Genomic DNA, 18,120 nt, shown 5'->3' on the forward strand with positions numbered 1-18,120 from the left:
GGGTGTCAGGCACACCGGGAGCTACATCTCAGCTGAGGGCTAGGGTCACAAAAGGGTGGGGTTCACCTGAAGGGAGGGGTGGGGGGGGTGGGACCCAGCTGGAGTAAGGGAGCTCTTGAGACCTGGGACCAGGTATATGGGCTCCAGAAGGAGAGGGGCTCATCCTGCTCTATCTGACTGCAGCCATGCTGAGATTAGAGCTGAGCTGAGCCTGGCTCAGGGACTCCAGGAAGGAAGGGGTGTACAGCTGGGGAGAGCCGTGCTGCCCCAGCCCCTCCAGGAGGCAGCCGCTCACCTAGAGTCTGCACCGGGATGGCGCCTGGCTAGGCATGCCTTGTGTCTCCCTATCTTCTGCATCTCCCCCATCTCTTCAAAGTCATCAACTCTACACACCTCTAGCCCAAGATGAATGGCCTCTGTCCCCTGAGCTGCAGGCTGACCTTGTGCCTGACTGTTCTTTGTTTCTGACATCTGTGCCTCCACCAAGCCCCACCACCCGACCCTGGCCTGCTGCCTGGCACCAAGTGGCACCATCATAGGTCTGATGACCTCCAGGGTTTGGTCTCCAGCTTTCTTCTCCAGCCTGTCCCTGAGGAGGGGGTCTCCTCTCCCATCCCCCCCCCCCGCAATTAAGCCGTCTCTCCCAATGAACTGCTGTGGACACGTTTCTGAATGCTCAGACACAGACCCACAATGCATGGTTACACACACACACACACACACACACACAGGTGCACACTGACCAGTGTGCAATGTGGGCTTAGACACATAAGCACATGGACACACTTGAGTGTAAACAAAAGTTAGTTTTATTTTACTTCCTTTGTTCTAGAAGTTGACTTTAAAATTGGGAGAAGGGGACAGAAGATAGAGACAGGCTCCCCAGAGCTCTAATTTTCCAGCATGGCCAACGCCACAGCCCTGGGCCACAGCCTTATGCATCTAAGCAGCAAGGCACAACAGAACCTCCAGGATGTCCCCTAAGAAGGAGTCATACCAAGCGATCTCAGCTCAGAGGAGGAGCTGTTCTCAGTCCGGGCCTCCTTCAGGTCTCGCTCAGTCTGCCCCAAGTGGGGAACCAAGGGCTGAGAGTAATCGGTGCTGGCTGCCTGTCCCTGACCTGGGCGTTCTCTGGCTCTGTAAGAGCCAAGGGCGCTGCAGAGGAACCTGCTGCTGTAAGGATAAGTACAGTCCCCAAAAGATTCGTGCCAGACACCCCCAACCCCATGGGGAAGCTGTGAGAGAGCCCTAGAAGGAAGGGCTGGCAGGCCCAGCAGAGGGGTCATCCCTGCTCAGCATAGCCTGGAGAGGCTGTCAATTCCTGGGACACAGCTCTGTTCCCACACCCTCAGGGGTCACATATAAGACCCTGGTCACTCCCCTTCCTACCCCCGCAGGGAGGTACCTGAGCCAGCACCTCCTAAGGGGCTTCAGCTCCCTCTTTTAAAGACCCCCTAACGAGGTCTGCCAGAGATCACTGGTTGAGGGCACAAAGATTTCCACTGAATGCTCATGCCAAGCCCTCCCTGAGCTCCCCGCAGTGCCCTCAGATCCACACGGTGGCCTTGCCGTCTCTGCTGCCTGTACTGCCCTTCTCAGAGCCAGCCCTGGGCTTAGTGGCCAGCTGTTCCTGAGCTCCCGGCCGGCCCTGCTCCCCAACGGTGCCCCCGGACGTGGCGCTGCCGGTTCCGGAAGCTAGACCGCCCGCCCTGGGTGCCCCCCGAGAGGTTGCACTGAGCCCTGCGCACGGTGGACTGTCGCGGTCCGCGGAAACCGCCGCCACTGCCGCCCCATCGCGCAACGCCTGCAGTGCCAGGTTCGCCAAGTTCTGGTCGTGCGCTCGCGCGCGCTCAGCTGCACGCACCACCAGGCTGTATTCTGGAGGGCAAGCCAGGCCGGCGGCCGCGGCCTGGAAAGAGCAGGGCGGAGGGCGCGGCGTGGGGCCAGGACCCGCAGCTGAGGCTCCCCGACGGCCGCGCACAGCATCCTGGGCACTGCCAAGACCCAGGTGCGCCATCTCACAGAGGTTGAGCAACAGGCATAGGCAGCTAACCACGTACATGACCAGCAAGAAGACCGTCTTCTCGGTCGGCCGCGACACGAAGCAGTCCACTACGTGTGGGCAAGGCTGACGGCTGCAGGCGAAGAAGGGTGGCACCTCGAAGCCGTACAGTAGGTACTGGCCCACCAGAAAGGCCACCTCGAAGGCCGCCCTAACCACCAGCTGAGCCACGTACACACGCATCAGGCCCTCCCTCTGGATGCGCCGCCGCCCGTCGTGCTGCCCGGCAGGGCCAGGAGTGACCACTGTCTTGCCATCACCTCCGCCCCCCTTGGCAGCCACATCTTCCGCTCGCTCCTCCTCCGTGTCTTCTCCGGGGCCCTCAGGAGCCCCCGGCTCCTCGTCCTCATCCTCCTCTAGAGCCAACATGGGCTCCGCCTCTCCCAGATCGGTGGTGTCTGGCCAGCCAGGTGGCGGCGGTGGCAGCTGCGCCCTGGGCAAGCGCCGGGGGCCAGGGCGACGTCGGAGAGCGCGTCTGCGTTCCTGCTCAGAGGCGCGCGCCAAGCGGTGGACTGCATAGCCCAGGTACATGACAGAAGGTGTGGAGATGACCACTATCTGGAAGACCCAGAAGCGCACATGAGACAGGGGCGCAAAGGCGTCGTAGCAGACGTTGTCACAACCCGGTTGCCGCGTGTTGCAGGTGAACTTGGATTGCTCATCTGAATAGATGGACTCACCACCGACGGCTGTCAGCACAATACGGAAGACCACAAGCACAGTGAGCCAAACTTTGCCCACGAAGGTGGAATGATTGTGGATCTCCTCCAGCAGCCGCGTCAGGAAGCTCCAGCTCATGTTGGTCATGGGAGCGAGCAGGTGGGACCTACAGGCATGTATGCAGGTGGTCAGCAGGGGCACAACTGGGAACTGCTGAGCCCAGAGTTGAGACGCCTGCAGGCTTGTCCAGCAGTTATCTACTTAAACACCCCAGATGACCTTGAGCTCACTATGTTACAGAGGTCTCCTGCATCTGCATTCACATCCTGTGTGCTAAAGATGAGGACCGAGCATCTTTCATCGATCCTGCCCTTCCTGTCTTCTCTCTCCTAAAGATCTCCAAGAAAGCTTCAACTTGTAGGAAATGCACCTTTGTCTCAGGCCCCTAAAGCCATAAAGCCATTGTGCTGCCTTTATTGGCAGAGGTGGAAAACGGGACAGTACTAGTCCGGCTCAGTCCCAATTGGATGCCATCCTCCTAGGGCTTGCCCCAAGCCTGCCAGCCACTCGGGCCTTCCCAAGCTCCACTGCACCCTAGCCTTTGTGGTCAGAACCCATAGTCTTGAGGCTCCATCATCCTCCAACCCCAAACCTTTGCCCCCCCCCAGCCCTCCCCAATGCTTTAGCTTCTAATTCCAGCAGTACCAGCCTTTATTTTTCCACACCCCGCACAGCAGCTCTGGGGGTCCCTTCCATAAATGATCCTCCCCAAGCCCTTAGCCTGTTTGCTACCCCTCTCACCCCTCCCACTGCTCAGAGGCCATCTAGCCCCAGGCCCTAGTCCCCCAGACTGTCTCAGGATCTGTCCAGGCAGGACTGCTGAGGCTGAAGACTGGTACATGACAATACTTGGGCACCTGTGAGCCTCAGAGATGACAACATTCAGACCTACTCAACTCAGTCTGGAAGACATGTTTCAGAGAAAGGTCCCTCGTGCACACCCTCCCTTGTCACAGCTCCCATGGAGTTACTACCTGCTCCTGGGAAAGTGTGGGGCAGGAGTCCCCCAAGCATTCAACGCTGACACTTCTGGTTCCCTCCCCCTGGCAGGGCCTTGGAGGTAGCAGCAGCAGGTATGGACCAGCATCAGGGCTGGTGGCTCCAGAGCTCTTTATGTAGCTAGGGCCTCTCCCCTCAGGGCAGGAAGAGGGGGCAGCCAGCAGAACAACAGGGATTCCTGAGGAAATGGCCCCACATCCTCACATCTGTGCATCCCCTCCTGGGATGACATGTGTGCAATCAGAGACACACACCCTCATGTGAACACATGCATGCACATACAAGCGTGTGTGTCTGTGTTCTATATGCAAACATTCACACGCACATATACTCATACACAGCTACCCTCATGTGCACACAGGTACACATCCACAGACACACACTGTACATGCAAATGCATGTACATGCACTCAGACATAAATGTATGCTCAAAAATGTATACATTATAAATATATGTGTATACACACACTGGCACCCACATATTCATATATACCAACATTCATATATTTATTCACACACTCAATCACACATGTGAAGACTCAAGACTTACACAGTCAAATGCTCACAAATGCTCATTCATAAAGAAGTGTGAGCTCAGGCACACATGTGATGCATACATAAGAACACAAGAGTAGATTCAACTCTCTTCCCTTGGCTTCAGTCAGCCCCCCAACCTGAAAGTTCAGTCATTGGGGCCTAAGGCTTACCAGTGCAGACACAGGAGGGTCTGGAACCAGGAGTTCCTGGGTAGACCTGCCTAGCAGTGTGGAGTATTTAACAACTGAATCTCTGAAAAAGCCTTGCTTGACAATTCACCATTTCTCTCTGGCATACCTATTCCTGTCCAGCACTGGGGTCAAGGTGGATGTAGGCAACAATGGAGACACTGTAGCTTAGCCCTTGGCTGACTCTGTCCCTGGGTGGAAGGACCTGCCACTCAAAGCATGCATGCAGTCACAGATATTCACTCTTTAGAATGGCACGAAGATATGCTATGGTTGTAGAGCTGACCTGGAAGAACCAGGACCCTGGGCTCGAGCCCTGTACAGGGGGACTTCCGGTTAAACCTCTAGCCTGTAACTCTTTCCTGCCTAGCCTTGGCACGAGTACACCAGCAGGTACCTCAGACTACAGAGGGTCAGACCCATATGCCAATCTCTCCTTCAAAGGGACCTGTCCACTCTCAGACTACTTTACCTGTGTTGCTGTCTCCTGAACATCTTAGTGTACCAGCAAACCCTGAACCCACCCACACATGCTATCTGCACCACTTGGTACCAGATCATCCCTTGCCTTCCAGGTCCTAGCTGCTTCACTCTCCCTATAAACTTGGCTTATGTCCACTGGGGTACCTTAGAATGCACACGGAGATTACCCCCATTGCCCTTCAATGACTTTTTTTAAAAGACAAGGTTTTATGTAGCACAGGTGCATCAATTTGTAAGAGTTATGATATCCTTAAACTCTCCATCATTCTCCCTCTGCCTGCCGAGTGCTGGGACTTGTAGTCTATGCTCTCAGCTCCTCCGTGACTTCTGCCTAGGGCATATACCAGGGTCTCACCTAGTCACTGCTCCAAGTGCCCTGCCCGTCCTCACTTGGCTCCTGCTACTACATTCTCTGCTGTGCTGGAGCCCCCACCTTTCCCTGACTTCACAGACACAAGCAAAATCACCTGGCCATACAAGTTTTACACACACACACACACACACACACACACGGGGGGGGGGTGGCGGGAGGACAGGGAATTATTCATACTCATCACTCTAGTCTGCCTATCAGATGCTTCCCAATCACTATAAAGGTTAATTTTCTGACGCCATCGTGAGCTAGGGACTCTAGAATGCATTTGTGTTTAGCATGGTAGAGGTGGACTCTCACAGAGGTCACTTACAGGTTCACCATGGAAACCTGTGGTGTGTGTAAGATCTCTGGCTGTGCCCTCTGAAAGGCCCTGGCTGTGGAAACACGTGAGAAGTGCGAGTATTTCTGACATGGGTATGTTCACGCTGCCTGTAATTCTAGTGCTTGGGAGACAGATAGGGAGACTGGAGTTTCAAGGTCATCCTCTGATGTCAGCTGAGGCTACATTGAGACCCTTTCTCAAACCCCACTCACAAAACAAAGACCCTATCTAGGTCCTGGGTTCTGGTTTCCAACTTCTCTTTCAATAAGAGGAGCTGCGAATCCCTGGGGGAAGTGGCTGATCAGAAGGCTAAGGAGGGAAACAATAGTGTGGAGAAAGCTCATAGAGGAAGAACATGCTTACACACTCACACACACTGGTATGTGGATTGCTTACACTGACACTGTAACAATTTAACCAGTAGACTAAGGAAAGTAGGATTGCAGACTGCAGCTTTGGTTACAGATACCCCAGATAATAACAACTGCACCCATGAATAACCAGGCTGACGACTGGAGAACCATGCCATCTCTGTGCAGAGGAACTCTGAGATGGGACACACAGTTAAGGGGAGCACACACCCACTCTGGCAGCCACATGTGGGTGGCAACATCATATCAGAGGACAGCATGAGATGGGGACTTGCACCTTTGCAGTGACACCTGAGTCCTGTGACTCGCCATCATGGCTGTTGATACCACCTATAAAGACAGGCTCATCACCCCCAGTCTCCTTTCTGAAATCCATAACCCCAATGAAGCAAGACACAGGCCAGTTTCCAAGAGGGCACCCTGAAAAACACCTGGGTAGTATTTAAGTAGCCATGGGCAGCTAAACCAAGGAGACTAAGAGGTGCTGTGGTATCAGGAGGGGCCAAGGGGATGTAGGAAACACACAGACTGTGGCTCTTCGCTCACATAGAGGCGGCACTAGAGTTTTATTAAGGTGATGTGTTTCATGCCAATATGGAATGGGAAATGAGATCCTCCGGGATCTTTTCTGTACTCTTTTATCTCCTCTGTTGTACATTTAAACATGTTGAAGATACAGGACTCTACCACAGAGGTGTGGCACCAACAGAAACTGCCAACCTCCCTCTTTGACCTGAGTCCCTGTGAGGCCTTCTTCACCAACACCCAAGTCACATTCCTGGGAGTTCAAGAAGGCATAACATCCTGAACTTCAGACTGTGGGGACCAGAAAAACAGATGGGCTAGCCTGCACCTACCTGGTGTAAGAGTCACAACCCTAAGTCTAGACAACTCCTACGGGTTGAGCCTTCAGCTAAACTGCATTCCAGAAAGTGGAGGCATTAGCCTGAGTAGGCAGCCCCCCACCCCACTCTCCATGCCTTTCTTTGTGCACACGTGTGCCCAATTCCTTGTAGAAACCCCATACTCACCCCGGTCCTTGTCTCTCCAGTCCTTCTGCCAGCCCCTCCACCGCTGAGCCAGGTTCCCCTCCCCATTTCTAGAAATCACTTCCCAGCTGGGTCCACGGACACTGTCCCATACAGAGCCAACTCCAGCCAGCAGGCCCTCCTAAACAGACCTTCTCCATCCTCTCCATCCTTGGACCCTCTATCTCCCTTTTGGCTGCCCATCCTCATCTCTCCCTCTCTGCAATCCCTAGACACAGAAGGTAGGTGGGAAGGAAGCACTTAGAGCGAACCGCTGTGGCATCCCGAAGACGTCTGCGCTGGCTACGGGGTCACACTAACACAGCAGCAGTTGTGTAGCTCCAGCTGCTGAGAGGGTCTGCTTGGTAGCAGGCAAGTGGATAATGAAGTTTGTTCAGTTTGAGTAGACTGGGCCTGATGCCCATACTGATCCCTGGGACACACTACAACTGGCTGGGGTGGACTGGCCCATCTTAAGACGGCCTGAAGGGTCTCAGCTGTTGGGGGCGGTACTAAAAACACCCTAGGCTCACTGATTTGTTCCCATCTCCCTCCACCATAGGTCTGGTTACCCAAAACGAGCCACAAAGCCAGCTGAAGCCAAGCTAAAGGACACCCTGAGGGTCCCTTAATACAGCAAGACAAGATCTGGCCAGAGACCCAGTGAGTCTTCCAGGGTGGCACCTGGCACCACCTGTGACACACCCCACAGAGCCTGAGAGGGGATGCAGGAGCCTGGGAAACTCCACCTTAGCAGTAAGGAGTACAGACCAGTCAAGGTCCAGCCAGTCTGCAGCCCCAGCAGTACCCTCCCTACCTTCTCCAGGCTGGAAATGCAAACCTTCTGCTGCGCCCCTCCACCTGCCTGCTGGATGCTGATCCTCTCTAAGGGCATACTGTGGGGCTAGGGCCACCTCTCGCCACCAAGCACAATGGGGGATGGAGGAGGGGCCCTCAAGGGCTCCATTGTTCCCCCTAGGGTCTGAATCCATGATTGTCCCTGGGGGTGGAGCAGCAGGGATCTAGACAGGCCTGCCGGTCTCCCCAGCCTCCACTTGATGTCCAGGCAGTTCTGGCTCACCCTTCTAGAGAAACATCTGCAGTTTTGGAGGCAGCCCAGGACTTCCCACTCTCCCTGGCTACTTCTGCCTGGGTACCTGCCTGCCCTCTTCACACCCACATCCAGTTACTACCCCCAAGTCTGCCCCAGGAGCAGCCTCACCTGGAGATGCACAAGGCAGAGCTGTGGCTGACCACCGGGTGGGGGTAGCTGGCAACAACCACTGCCCTCCCTGCTGGGATTGCTCTCTTGGGCGGAGCCAGCAGCCTGGGCCGAGAGCCCAGAGGAAGAGGGAGGACAGCAGGACCAGACACTCAGAATGTCTCATCCTGGGCAGGAGGGGAAGGACATCTCCCTCAGGAATGCTGCACCCCGCTACAACCTCTAGAGCTCGAAATTTGGGACCTCTACAAAAGGCCCAGGGCTCTGCCCTCCTACCAGTCCTCCCAGGGTTCACTTGCCCTTCCTTGGGTTGGCTGGCTATACGCAAGGACAGAGCACACAGCAGCCACAGGTCCAGGGCCAGCATTATGACCTTAGCTCTTGCCCTGTGGCTGGGCACTTTTCTTCCTGGAAAATGGTATCTGTCCCCCTGAGTCCCCAAAAGGTTCAGAAATACCTCAAAGAGACAGCAGCACTAGGTTGTCCAGGGCTGAGCCGATTCCAGCCCATGCTGGCTGTCCCAGCTGACTGGCTCCCAGGGGAAGAAGTGAACACAAGCAACCCTAGCCAGCATTCTGATGACTGGTGGACCCTGGATGTGGGCAGGGACAAGGGGCACCAGACACCTATGCAGAGCCCCCTTAGCAGCCTTCATCTGGGCTGACCAGGGAGGGGCAGGCAGCCAGGGTCCATAAGCCCAGTATAGAGGGCTGTGACACTATAACTCAATAATTACTTTATTAAGAGGTCAGTCCTGCACCAGCAGGAGGACAAGGGAAGGAACACAAATAGCCCAGGGAGATTAGATGCGGGTACTCTTTGGAGTCATTCAGCCTCAGTAAGCCAGCCCACGGTGCAGAGCCACCATGTGGTCAGACAAAGGGTAGCTCCTTCTACTCCACAGTGGAAGTCTACTACAAGTCCTTGGTGCCCTGGCGAAGCCCCCCACCTCCAGGCAAATGTAGACCACAGGCATCACTCTGTGGAATGAAGCAGGCCTTCAGGCATGGCCAGTTCCCTGTGCTTTCTTGATTTCCTGCCAAGGAAGAAGGGAAACAGAAAGTCAGGAGAGGCAGGGAACCAGGGAGGGCTAGGTCTCATATCCTCCCTGGGCCCCCGGGCACTCAGGCTTTGCACCTGTACTTGACCAGTCTGGCAACTGGCAGAGCCAGTGCTGCTTACAACACACCAAGGGCGTGAGCCCCGGCATCACAGGGTTTGCTGCGTTCACAGGATGGCTTGTGCAGGGGATTTCCCCAAGACAGGGTAGGTGGGAAGGGGCCTACCTCAGAGAGTGCCTGCTTCAGTGTTGCATAGGCTTTATCCAGGTTGTCATTGATGATCACCAGGTCAAACAAGCCAGGCTCCTTGCCTGGGGTGGGACAAGAGACAGATTCGGGAACACTGGGACTTTGGCCCCTTCTGGGCTTGTCCCACTGCTAACCTGCTATCTGGCTATGGCTACTCTTGCTGTCGCTGTGGTAGGATGGCCAGGGATGGACAGAACTCTTGCTTCCCCTCTTCTAGAGAACCTCAGCTGGGGGCTGCTCCCATCAAGTCCTGACTTCTGGAGTGTGGACCACTGCCCCTGCCCAGGCCTCTTAGAACTAGTTCTGCCTGGGTTGGACTGCCACATGCACATAGGGACAGCAAAAAGTCTCAATGACAGTACCTGAATGTGGGCCAAGCTCAGACCCAGAAGCAAGAGCACAGCTACAAAAAGATGCCTACAACACTTAAGTCAGTAAACAAGTGTGACCTCTCAAAGGCTTTGCAGACAGCGGTCTCGACCCCTCCATCTTTACCCTTGGTCCTCCCAACTTCCGGTGGATGGGCTGGCCACATGCTCAGAAGGCATGAATGGTCTGACTGCACTCACTGCTCTCCATGTCTGCCCGTGCAGCTGCCAGCCGCTTTGCCAGACTCTCCTCAGTCTCAGTGTTGCGCAGTCGCAGTCGTTGCTCCTGAAATGCAGGTCCTTGTCAGGTCAGTATTCTCAGAACCTGCCCTGCAGGTTTCCCACACCAAGTACCCACCAGCACGTCCAGCGAGGGAGGTTGCACAAAGATGTAGATGGGACGCAGATCCGTCTTCTTGATGCTGCGCACACCTTGTAGGTCGACATCTAGCACACAGATGCGGTTCATGGCCTGCACAGCCCGAACAGCTTCCTTGCTGGGAGCAGGGAAGGACAGTGAGCAGATGTTCAGTGGATCCAAGAGAAGACCTCGCCCTTAAGCCCACAGGAGTTCTTGCCCTCCAGCCACCCTCAGGAATACTTGCAATGACTGCTAAACCTTGTTAGCTTCTTAAGGTTTTCGAGAGCTTCAGAGAAATTCGGCCCTTTCCTCCCCAAGGCCCATCCTGGGCCTGGCCTGGGTAGTGCAGAGGCTCTCATGAACCCAGCACCCTCTGTACTTTCCAGAACTTCCAAGCATATAGCCAACCCTGTCAGGCCCTCTTGATATCACAGCCCTTTATACCTGTCCTGTAGCCAAAAGCCAAAAAGGTTTGGGCCTGGGCTGCCTGCCACAGCCTACCTCTCCAGGTGAGGTGCCTCATGAGGCTCTTTGCCTCACCGGATGGCTTGAGGACAGATGAGCCTGGGGCATGACTGGGCCTGCGTGTTCCCTGGAGCCTATCAGCTATGCTCAGAGACTAAGGGGGAAGCAAGCCATTCCAGCTCTAGGCGGGAGACTGGGAGGGCACTGGGAGGTCAGAGCGTGACATGCTAGAGTGCTTCCTTTTGTTAACAGTTCTGGAATTACCCTGATCCATGAAGCTGGGCCCACACCAAACTCAGCCCACCTTGTCCCATACAGGTTTCCTGAGAACTCAGCATGCTCAATGAAGTCCCCTGCTGCAATGTCACGCTGCATCATCTCCCTGGTCACAAAGTAGTAATCTGGAGAAGAAGAGAGCTTTCCAGAAGGTACCAAAACCCATCCCTGCCTGGCCTGGCCCCTCTCCATCCTACACAGGACTGCTATGGCCAGATCTAGGCTGGAACAGATACCACTGTCCCCCAGTGTCCTTGCTGGAGGATTGGAAATGGCCAGGTTCCATACACCAGGCAGGAAGAAGGTTCAGCCTTCACTATGATGCAGACTCTAATCAAGCTGTGAACCCAAAGGCAAGAGATATTCTCCTGCTGGGGATTAAGCTGTTACAGCCAACGCACAGAGCAAACACTACCCTCACCCCCCCTCCAACATTCACTAGCTGGTACCCAACACCCCTGAATTAGCTGGCCGGCTCACCTTTGCCATCTTCTTCACCAGGTCGTGGGTTCCTTGTAGTATCTAGGAAACAAACAAACAAACAAACAAACGTACCACACACTGAAGGGATCTCATATCTCCCCCTACCCCAGGTCTTCCCTTGACGGCCTGCTCTGTCCTCTGGTTATGTAACAGGAGGTGGTGCTCACAGCCAGCAGGCAGCCCAGACCAGATCTCAAGAGGTTACTGGGGACAAGGTGCTTATTCTAGATGGAGGCCCTGAGAAGGGAGAGGGTAATGGGGATGAGGAGGGTGAGCAAAGTGTCTGCTAGATCGGGTGTGAGCATTTGGGGACTCCAGGGACAGTCCCGTGCTGGGATAGCCTCTGAGCTCCTCGCCCTTCACGGTCCCGAGGCACTCACGGGACACGCTGAAGCCAAAGATGCTGCTGTGCTCCTGGAACAGCTTCTTGAGCAGAGTGCTCTTCCCTGCCCCTGACGGCCCGCTCAGCACTACTGGCCTAGGTCCTGCCATGCCTGTGGGAGAGGGATATCACAGGCATGAGTGGGGTCGCCTTCGCCGGTGCCCTGGCGTCCTGTTCCATAGGAGGCAGTGACGTGAAGGCCAACATCCTCATAGACTGTGAACTCTCCTCACACCACCAGTCAGCTGGCAAGATGGCAAACACAGGCAGCAGGAAGGCTGACAGGATTCCAACATCCAGCCTCACCCACACCCAACAGGATGTCCACAGGCCAAGTGACCAGGAACCAGACAATGCAGCACACTGGTCCCACCCCAGAGAGGCTGCCCTTCAGAATCTGACCTCACACTGCTGCCTGAGCTTTGACTCCCTTAAATGGCACGGCCAACAGGTGTCCAAAGTCTGAAATAGGAATGTCCCTACCCCTACAGACATCTTCAAGTCGGTTCAACCCAAGCCTATTTGGGAAACTTCCCACTAGACACACAACCATCTCTGACTTGTCTGGGAAGGACAATCTGCTGCCAAGAGTTGGACGAGCACCCCCTTGCCTCCCAAGGGCAACGTGAGTGCAGCTCAGGGTGGGCCACAGGTCGGGGCTGCCAGGGGCGAGCACCCGCTGTAGGTATGAAAGCTCAGCAGGAACCTCCTCCATCAGGCTATCTGGGACCTGAGCTTCCTTCCTTGAAGTTCCGATGGCATCACCTTAGTACCAGCTGATCCCACCTGCTCCCAGGCTCACTGTCAGCCATGGTCCTCCAGCCAGGATTCTGAGCAGGTCAGTTATACATCAAGAGCCCCATCTATAAAGGCCCTCTTGCCTCCCCAGGATGGCACCCACCTACTTGATGTGTTGGAGCCTCCATGGTAGCCCGGGAAGAGTCAATGGCTGCTCTGCACTGAGGGCTAGGGGACTAATCTCCGCCAAGCCTATACCCCGCCCTTCTGAGCAATAAATCCCTCGGGCAGCAGCCCTGCCTGCACTGTGACATCAGCCCTGTCCTCCCACTATGCAAGAAGCAAAAGGCAGTTACTTGCCCTGCTCCCGAGATCTGCGCCCACACCTGTTCAAACAACCAGGGCGACATCTGAGTGCACCGGGAGACCGGGAAGAGCCATCCTGGCACTGAGTACAGAGAGACCTGAGCTGCTGCTCTCCTCTGAGGTCTAGGCAGAGGGAGACCAGGGAGGGTACTTGGGAGCTGCTGCCTGTCAGCCCAAGCACCTCTGACCTAAAAGGTGAGACGCACACAGCTTTGGGTTCAAAAGACACGGGCTACAGGAAGGGCATCAGCTTAGAGAGGAATTGTGTTCTTAATCCCCAATGTAGGCCATGAAGTAATCTTACAAAAGCAGTGTTGCTGGTATTCTATCTCCCACAGAAACACAAGTACTGTATGTAGGGTACATGTGCATGCACATGCATGCCACACATGCATAATGAAAACGCACACACGCACACATGCACATGTCCCTGAGAAGAACATAGGACCACCCTATCAAAAAGACAGAAAAGAGACCTAGGGAAACTTACCCAGTTATCATCAGTGCTGCCTCTCAATAAATCTGTTCCCTTCTGCCTTTCTCCAAAATGCTTATTGGCCAATTACACTGACCACTCTACGTACGCCCTTTCCTTTCCGGGCTCCAGCCCCACCCAACTCACCATCATGTTCTCATCGGCATAGGCATCCTTTTCCCTAGTCATCGAGGCCTGCTGCTTCCACCATGGCCTGGCCTTAGGCTGTGTGCTGCAAACCACACAACCCAGCTCCTGCGAAGTTCCCTCCCCTCTGCCTGTATCAGGCACTCAGGCAGAGAGCTCCCCAAGGTGCTGCACAGCCTCAGACTCCCTGTGATGGCCACAGGTTGTGACCTGCAGCTGCCAATATGGGCTCTACATCCGCACTTTGCAGACGGCCATCTCTGGAGTTGTTGGCTCCCTTGAGTGTCAAAGGAACTCAAGGCAGTGCTCACATGGGGCTCGGGGAGGCTCACCGCATAGGTATATCCCACACACCGACAACACAGGAGAACCAAAGCTAAGAGAGATGCTCCAAAGTGCACGAGGTAAGAAAGCTTCTGAGAAAAGGATCCCAGGGAGGAGAGCCAGTAAGAAGTCATGTATTAGGGACAAGCATGGTTGGGAAAGATGACCTGCCATCCCATCAGCAATGGAACTGCCTGTACCTATCCAGGACTTTAGAACCTGCTTCCAACTAACCCTGTACCCTGTAGGCCAGGACCAGGCAGAGGGAAGGAAGACACTAGCATGCGCATGCAGACGCACTTCAGACAGCTGAATCCTACCCTGCCCGACTGCTCCCCCGCTGAGCTACCTAACTCTCAAGCCCTCTTTCAGGAGTCACAGTGTGTAAATTATCTTGTTGCTAAACCACAAGAGATGGGAAGATGTCTCTTCAAGTGCCAACCTGTTCACACCTTGGTTCTACAAAGTCCCAGCAGGTATCCCTTGGCACACACAGCTCATGGATCTCTCGACAGCCCTCGGTGACCTTCTATGACACTGCACTTGCTTGGATCTACACAGACTACACCAGATGACCTTGGTTAGCTAGCTGTGTGGTACAGTGACAGACAGCAAGGACAGTGTGGGCCAGGCAGGACTAGTATGGACCTGGGAAATCCCCAGGCCCACTGAAGGAAGGGCTCTCTCTCATCAGTAACCAGGTGACAAGACCATTACTACATCTCCACAGGGCCACAGCTTATGTCAGAAATTATAGATATAGTTTTTGCCCTAGCATTTACAGAAGTGTGTGGTGGATAGAAGCAACTTCCTTTGGGGAGACCATTGAAGAAACTTTGGATCCCCATCTCTTCAGCTTTCCCAGTCCCAAACTTCAACTGCCTGACAAAGAGCCCCAAGCCCCTAATTGTGAAACAAGCCAAGATTCAAGCAACTTCATAGGAGCACTGGAGGGAACATGCTCTGCTGGGACATCTTAGACAAAACTTCCTATGCAGCCTCTTCGGATCTACACCTCAGGCCTCTAGGACTGGAAATCTGTCACAACCATCACCTCCCTCCTGTCAACTGAAGAGAAGGCCCTTCCAGGAATGAGAAGAGTCACTAGTCCTCCAAGACAAACAGTGCTAGGCAGACATGAGTGACACACCCGAGCCCTGAGCCCCCCAGGACTTTGGCACCTCTTCCAGCAGCTGCACCAAGAGCAGCCAATGCATTTTCATTCTTGTTCCTCTGAGCCAGATGGACCTACCACGGCCTCCTAACAAAGAGGCGGAGGAGCAGCAGCCAAGCACGGACAGCCTGCTGCACCTTCCTGGTGCTAGCCATCTCCGTTTGTGTCTCTTCCCGGCAAGGACAAAAAAGGAACAGACTGATTCTTGACCAGGAATCTGGATGCCAACCCATAATCATGAGGTAGAGGGAACATAAAGGAAAAAGGACTCAGAACTCAATGAAGAGAAAGGGGAAAGGCCTGGGACACTGCACAGTTTGTCATCTGCTCGCTCGTGCAGAAGGGACACTAAGGCCTTACAGGGTCAGGGAAGACTGAACAGTGGCGGATGGGGGATAGGGTATAAGAGCAAAGGAAAACTCAGGCCCAGGACATGTAGGCAGGGGACGGGTAGGGCAGGGCAGGGAAGACTAGAGACCAGCAGAAGCAGAGTCCAGAAAGATAGGGACCGGGGCTGGAGAGATGGCTCAGTGGTTAAGAGCACTGACTGCTCTTCCAGAGGTCCTGAGTTCAAGTCCCAGCAAACACATGGGGGCTCACAACCATCTGTAATGAGACCTGATGCCCTCTTCTGGTGTGTCTGAAGACAGCTACAGTGTACCTATATATAATAAATAAATCTTTTTTAAAAAAAGAAAAAGAAAACAAGATAGGGACCAGCACATGCAAATCAGGGAGGATGGGGACAGGACAGGATGGGACAGGGAAGACTAAGGCCCAATCAGAAGAATCAGGGATACAAGAAACCTTGCTCATACAGCTGCCTCCCAAGAACTCAACCCTACTCTATCTTTCCTTCTTTGTCGCCTGGGCTCTTTCCTCTCACACCCCCTTCTGCCTTTTCTGTTCCAACTACATCATGTTTCCTGGATTTGTGTGTGTCAAGACAGAAGAGAAAGGGAAACAACTTTAGTAGCCACTTTCATAACTAGCGTCTGACCTCCTGCAAGGTGAACTGAAGGAGCACCCACAGAAACAATCCGCCGCCTTCTTTCTCTCCTTGGACCCTATCAAAGGCTGACCAGTCATTTATTTGCTTTCTCCCTCTCCTCAGATCCCGCGGAGCTAATGTCACCTGCTCCTCCTCCAGCCTGAAAGAACCCCGCCCACTTCCACGTTGGATAAAACGATGCCTGAGAATATTAAGCCCAAAGACGGCTTAATATTTTTTTTTCTAAAACGAAACAAAACAAATCGGGACAGGCCAAATCCTAATAGACCCAGGTGTCAGCAGGGCCTGCACCATCTGCAGGCACTGAAGTCCAACACCCGCAACGGCTGAGGAGTAAAGCCACGTGCTTGAGCCTACCCAGGACGCCGGCTGGGTAGGGAGCAGAGAAAGAGCGCAGATAGGCTCAGGCTGCACCGATCTGCTGGGTGGCTGGGACTCCGCGTGCCCATCCCTGTCGTTCTGGGGTCCCGAGAAACACTTTCACCCGGCATCCCCACAAGAACAGGGTCACTGGAGACGCCATGCAAGGGAAATGTGCTGCTACAAGTCCGGCTCCGTGGACAACCAGCCGCCAGCGCACTCACCGTCCGCAGGGACCCGACCCAGGGCGGCCACCGCCAGCCCGACCAGCGGGCGCCGCAGCATCAGGGACCGCCCGCAGGACTACGTCACAGCGGCGCGCCGGCCCACGGGAACACACCGGAGTGCGGCATGGCTGCGCACTCCGAGTACGCAAAGCACCAGCGCCGGCCACATCCCACCTTTGCCCGCTGAGATTACGTCTCCCTCGCCGGCCCCACCTACACCATATTAAACCCCGCCTTGTTACGGCCCCCAAGGGACAGCCACACCTCCGCCCAACGGGGGGGGGGGGAAGAGAGAAAAAAAAAAAAAGCGCCGCGATGCTGCGCAGGCGCACTGCGCGGTTCTCCCCGACGACCACGCCCACTTCTCGCATCTCCGTTGCTTCTTCTCCAAACTCCGCCCTTTTCCATACCCTCCTTTCTTTCCCTAGGCTCAAACCCTACCTATCTACAAAGACCCGGAGAGGAACACATCAGAAGTCAGCTTCGAATCCGTTTAGTTACATTTTCGGGTTAGCCGGTTAACTGTTAAATCACTTCAAGAGGCGGCTAGCACGTGCTAATTATTCTTCCAGAGGACCCAGGTTCAGTTCCCAGCACTCAGGTTGGGCAGGCTCATCACCTGCACTCATGTACTCATACCCAAACACATAGACACATACGCCTAATTTTAAGTCTTTTAGTTTTTTAAATAGGGTCTGACTGTTAGTCCTGACTGTCTGGAAATTCCCAGAGAGCCACCTGCCTCTACCTCCCAAATGCTGGTAATAAAAAGGTGTGTACCACGGGAAGCAGAGGCAGGTGGATCTCTGAGTTCGAGGCCAGCCTTGACTACAGTGCAAGATCCAGGACAGCCAGGGTACACAGAAAAACCTCGTCTCAAACAAAAGTATGTACTATTGTGCCTTCCCAAAGTATTTTTTAAATAAGTTACTTCAAGAAACTGGAAGGCAAAGATCTCAGAGAATGCTGAAGTTGTTGTATGTCCTTAATTCAAGTGGAGACAAAAGAAAAATAAATAAGCCCAGTGTGGTGGTGCACGCCTTTAATCTCAGCACTTGGAAGTAGAGGTAGGCCAACCTTTGGAACAGTCAAGACAGGTTCCATTTACATAGTTAGCTGTAGACCAATCAAGGTTACACAGAGAGACCCTGCCTTTTTTTTTTTTTTTTTTTAAGATTTATTTATTATTATATGTAAGTACACTGTAGCTGTCTTCAGACACTCCAGAAGAGGGAGTCAGATCTCTTTAAGGATGGTTGTGAGCCACCATGTGGTTGCTGGGATTTGAACTCTGCACCTTTGGAAGAGCAGTCGGGTGCTCTTACCTGCTGAGCCATCTCACCA

The 18,120-nt window shown here is 54.2% G+C and overlaps 2 protein-coding genes across 4 annotated transcripts; both read right to left on the reverse strand.

The window, feature by feature from the left end:
• Nucleotides 1-786: 786 nt before the first annotated feature.
• On the reverse strand, nucleotides 787-8,804 carry Gjc2 (gap junction protein gamma 2). Of its 3 annotated transcripts, none has more exons than XM_021211754.1 (2): nucleotides 7,904-7,984; nucleotides 787-2,888 (listed from the first exon to the last, which is right to left on the reverse strand). In XM_021211754.1, exon 2 carries the CDS (start codon nucleotides 2,867-2,869, stop codon nucleotides 1,547-1,549), a length of 1,323 nt encoding a protein of 440 aa, XP_021067413.1. In that variant the 5' UTR covers nucleotides 2,870-2,888; nucleotides 7,904-7,984; the 3' UTR covers nucleotides 787-1,546. The 3 variants fall into 3 exon arrangements, with proteins under 3 accessions (XP_021067413.1, XP_029401517.1, XP_029401518.1); XM_029545657.1 differs by lacking the exon at nucleotides 7,904-7,984 and adding an exon at nucleotides 8,766-8,804 and having other exon boundaries at nucleotides 964-2,888; XM_029545658.1 differs by lacking the exon at nucleotides 7,904-7,984 and adding an exon at nucleotides 7,090-7,243 and having other exon boundaries at nucleotides 964-2,888.
• A 229-nt stretch (nucleotides 8,805-9,033) lies between these two features.
• Guk1 (guanylate kinase 1) lies at nucleotides 9,034-16,975 on the reverse strand. The gene is made up of 8 exons (XM_021211790.1): nucleotides 16,774-16,975; nucleotides 11,952-12,065; nucleotides 11,569-11,610; nucleotides 11,117-11,213; nucleotides 10,345-10,483; nucleotides 10,188-10,272; nucleotides 9,595-9,680; nucleotides 9,034-9,344 (listed from the first exon to the last, which is right to left on the reverse strand). Exons 1-8 carry the CDS (start codon nucleotides 16,832-16,834, stop codon nucleotides 9,309-9,311), a joined length of 660 nt encoding a protein of 219 aa, XP_021067449.1. The 5' UTR covers nucleotides 16,835-16,975; the 3' UTR covers nucleotides 9,034-9,308.
• Between the last annotated feature and the right edge of the window lie 1,145 nt (nucleotides 16,976-18,120).

The sequence above is a fragment of the Mus pahari genome, chromosome 14, assembly GCF_900095145.1.
Source record: "Mus pahari chromosome 14, PAHARI_EIJ_v1.1, whole genome shotgun sequence".
Taxonomy (NCBI): Eukaryota; Metazoa; Chordata; class Mammalia; order Rodentia; family Muridae; genus Mus; species Mus pahari.

Excerpts from the sequence above, each read along its gene's own strand:
- Gjc2 (XM_021211754.1), bottom strand. The coding sequence starts at position 2,869 with ATGACCAACATGAGCTGGAGCTTCCTGACGCGGCTGCTGGAGGAGATC.
- Guk1 (XM_021211790.1), bottom strand. The coding sequence starts at position 16,834 with ATGCTGCGGCGCCCGCTGGTCGGGCTGGCGGTGGCCGCCCTGGGTCGG. Across the intron at positions 10,484-11,116 it reads GGAAACCTGTATGGGACAAG|CAAGGAAGCTGTTCGGGCTG; the intron begins GTGGGCTGAGTT and ends CCCTGCTCCCAG. Across the intron at positions 9,681-10,187 it reads ACGGGCAGACATGGAGAGCA|GCAAGGAGCCTGGCTTGTTT; the intron begins GTGAGTGCAGTC and ends GTCCCACCCCAG.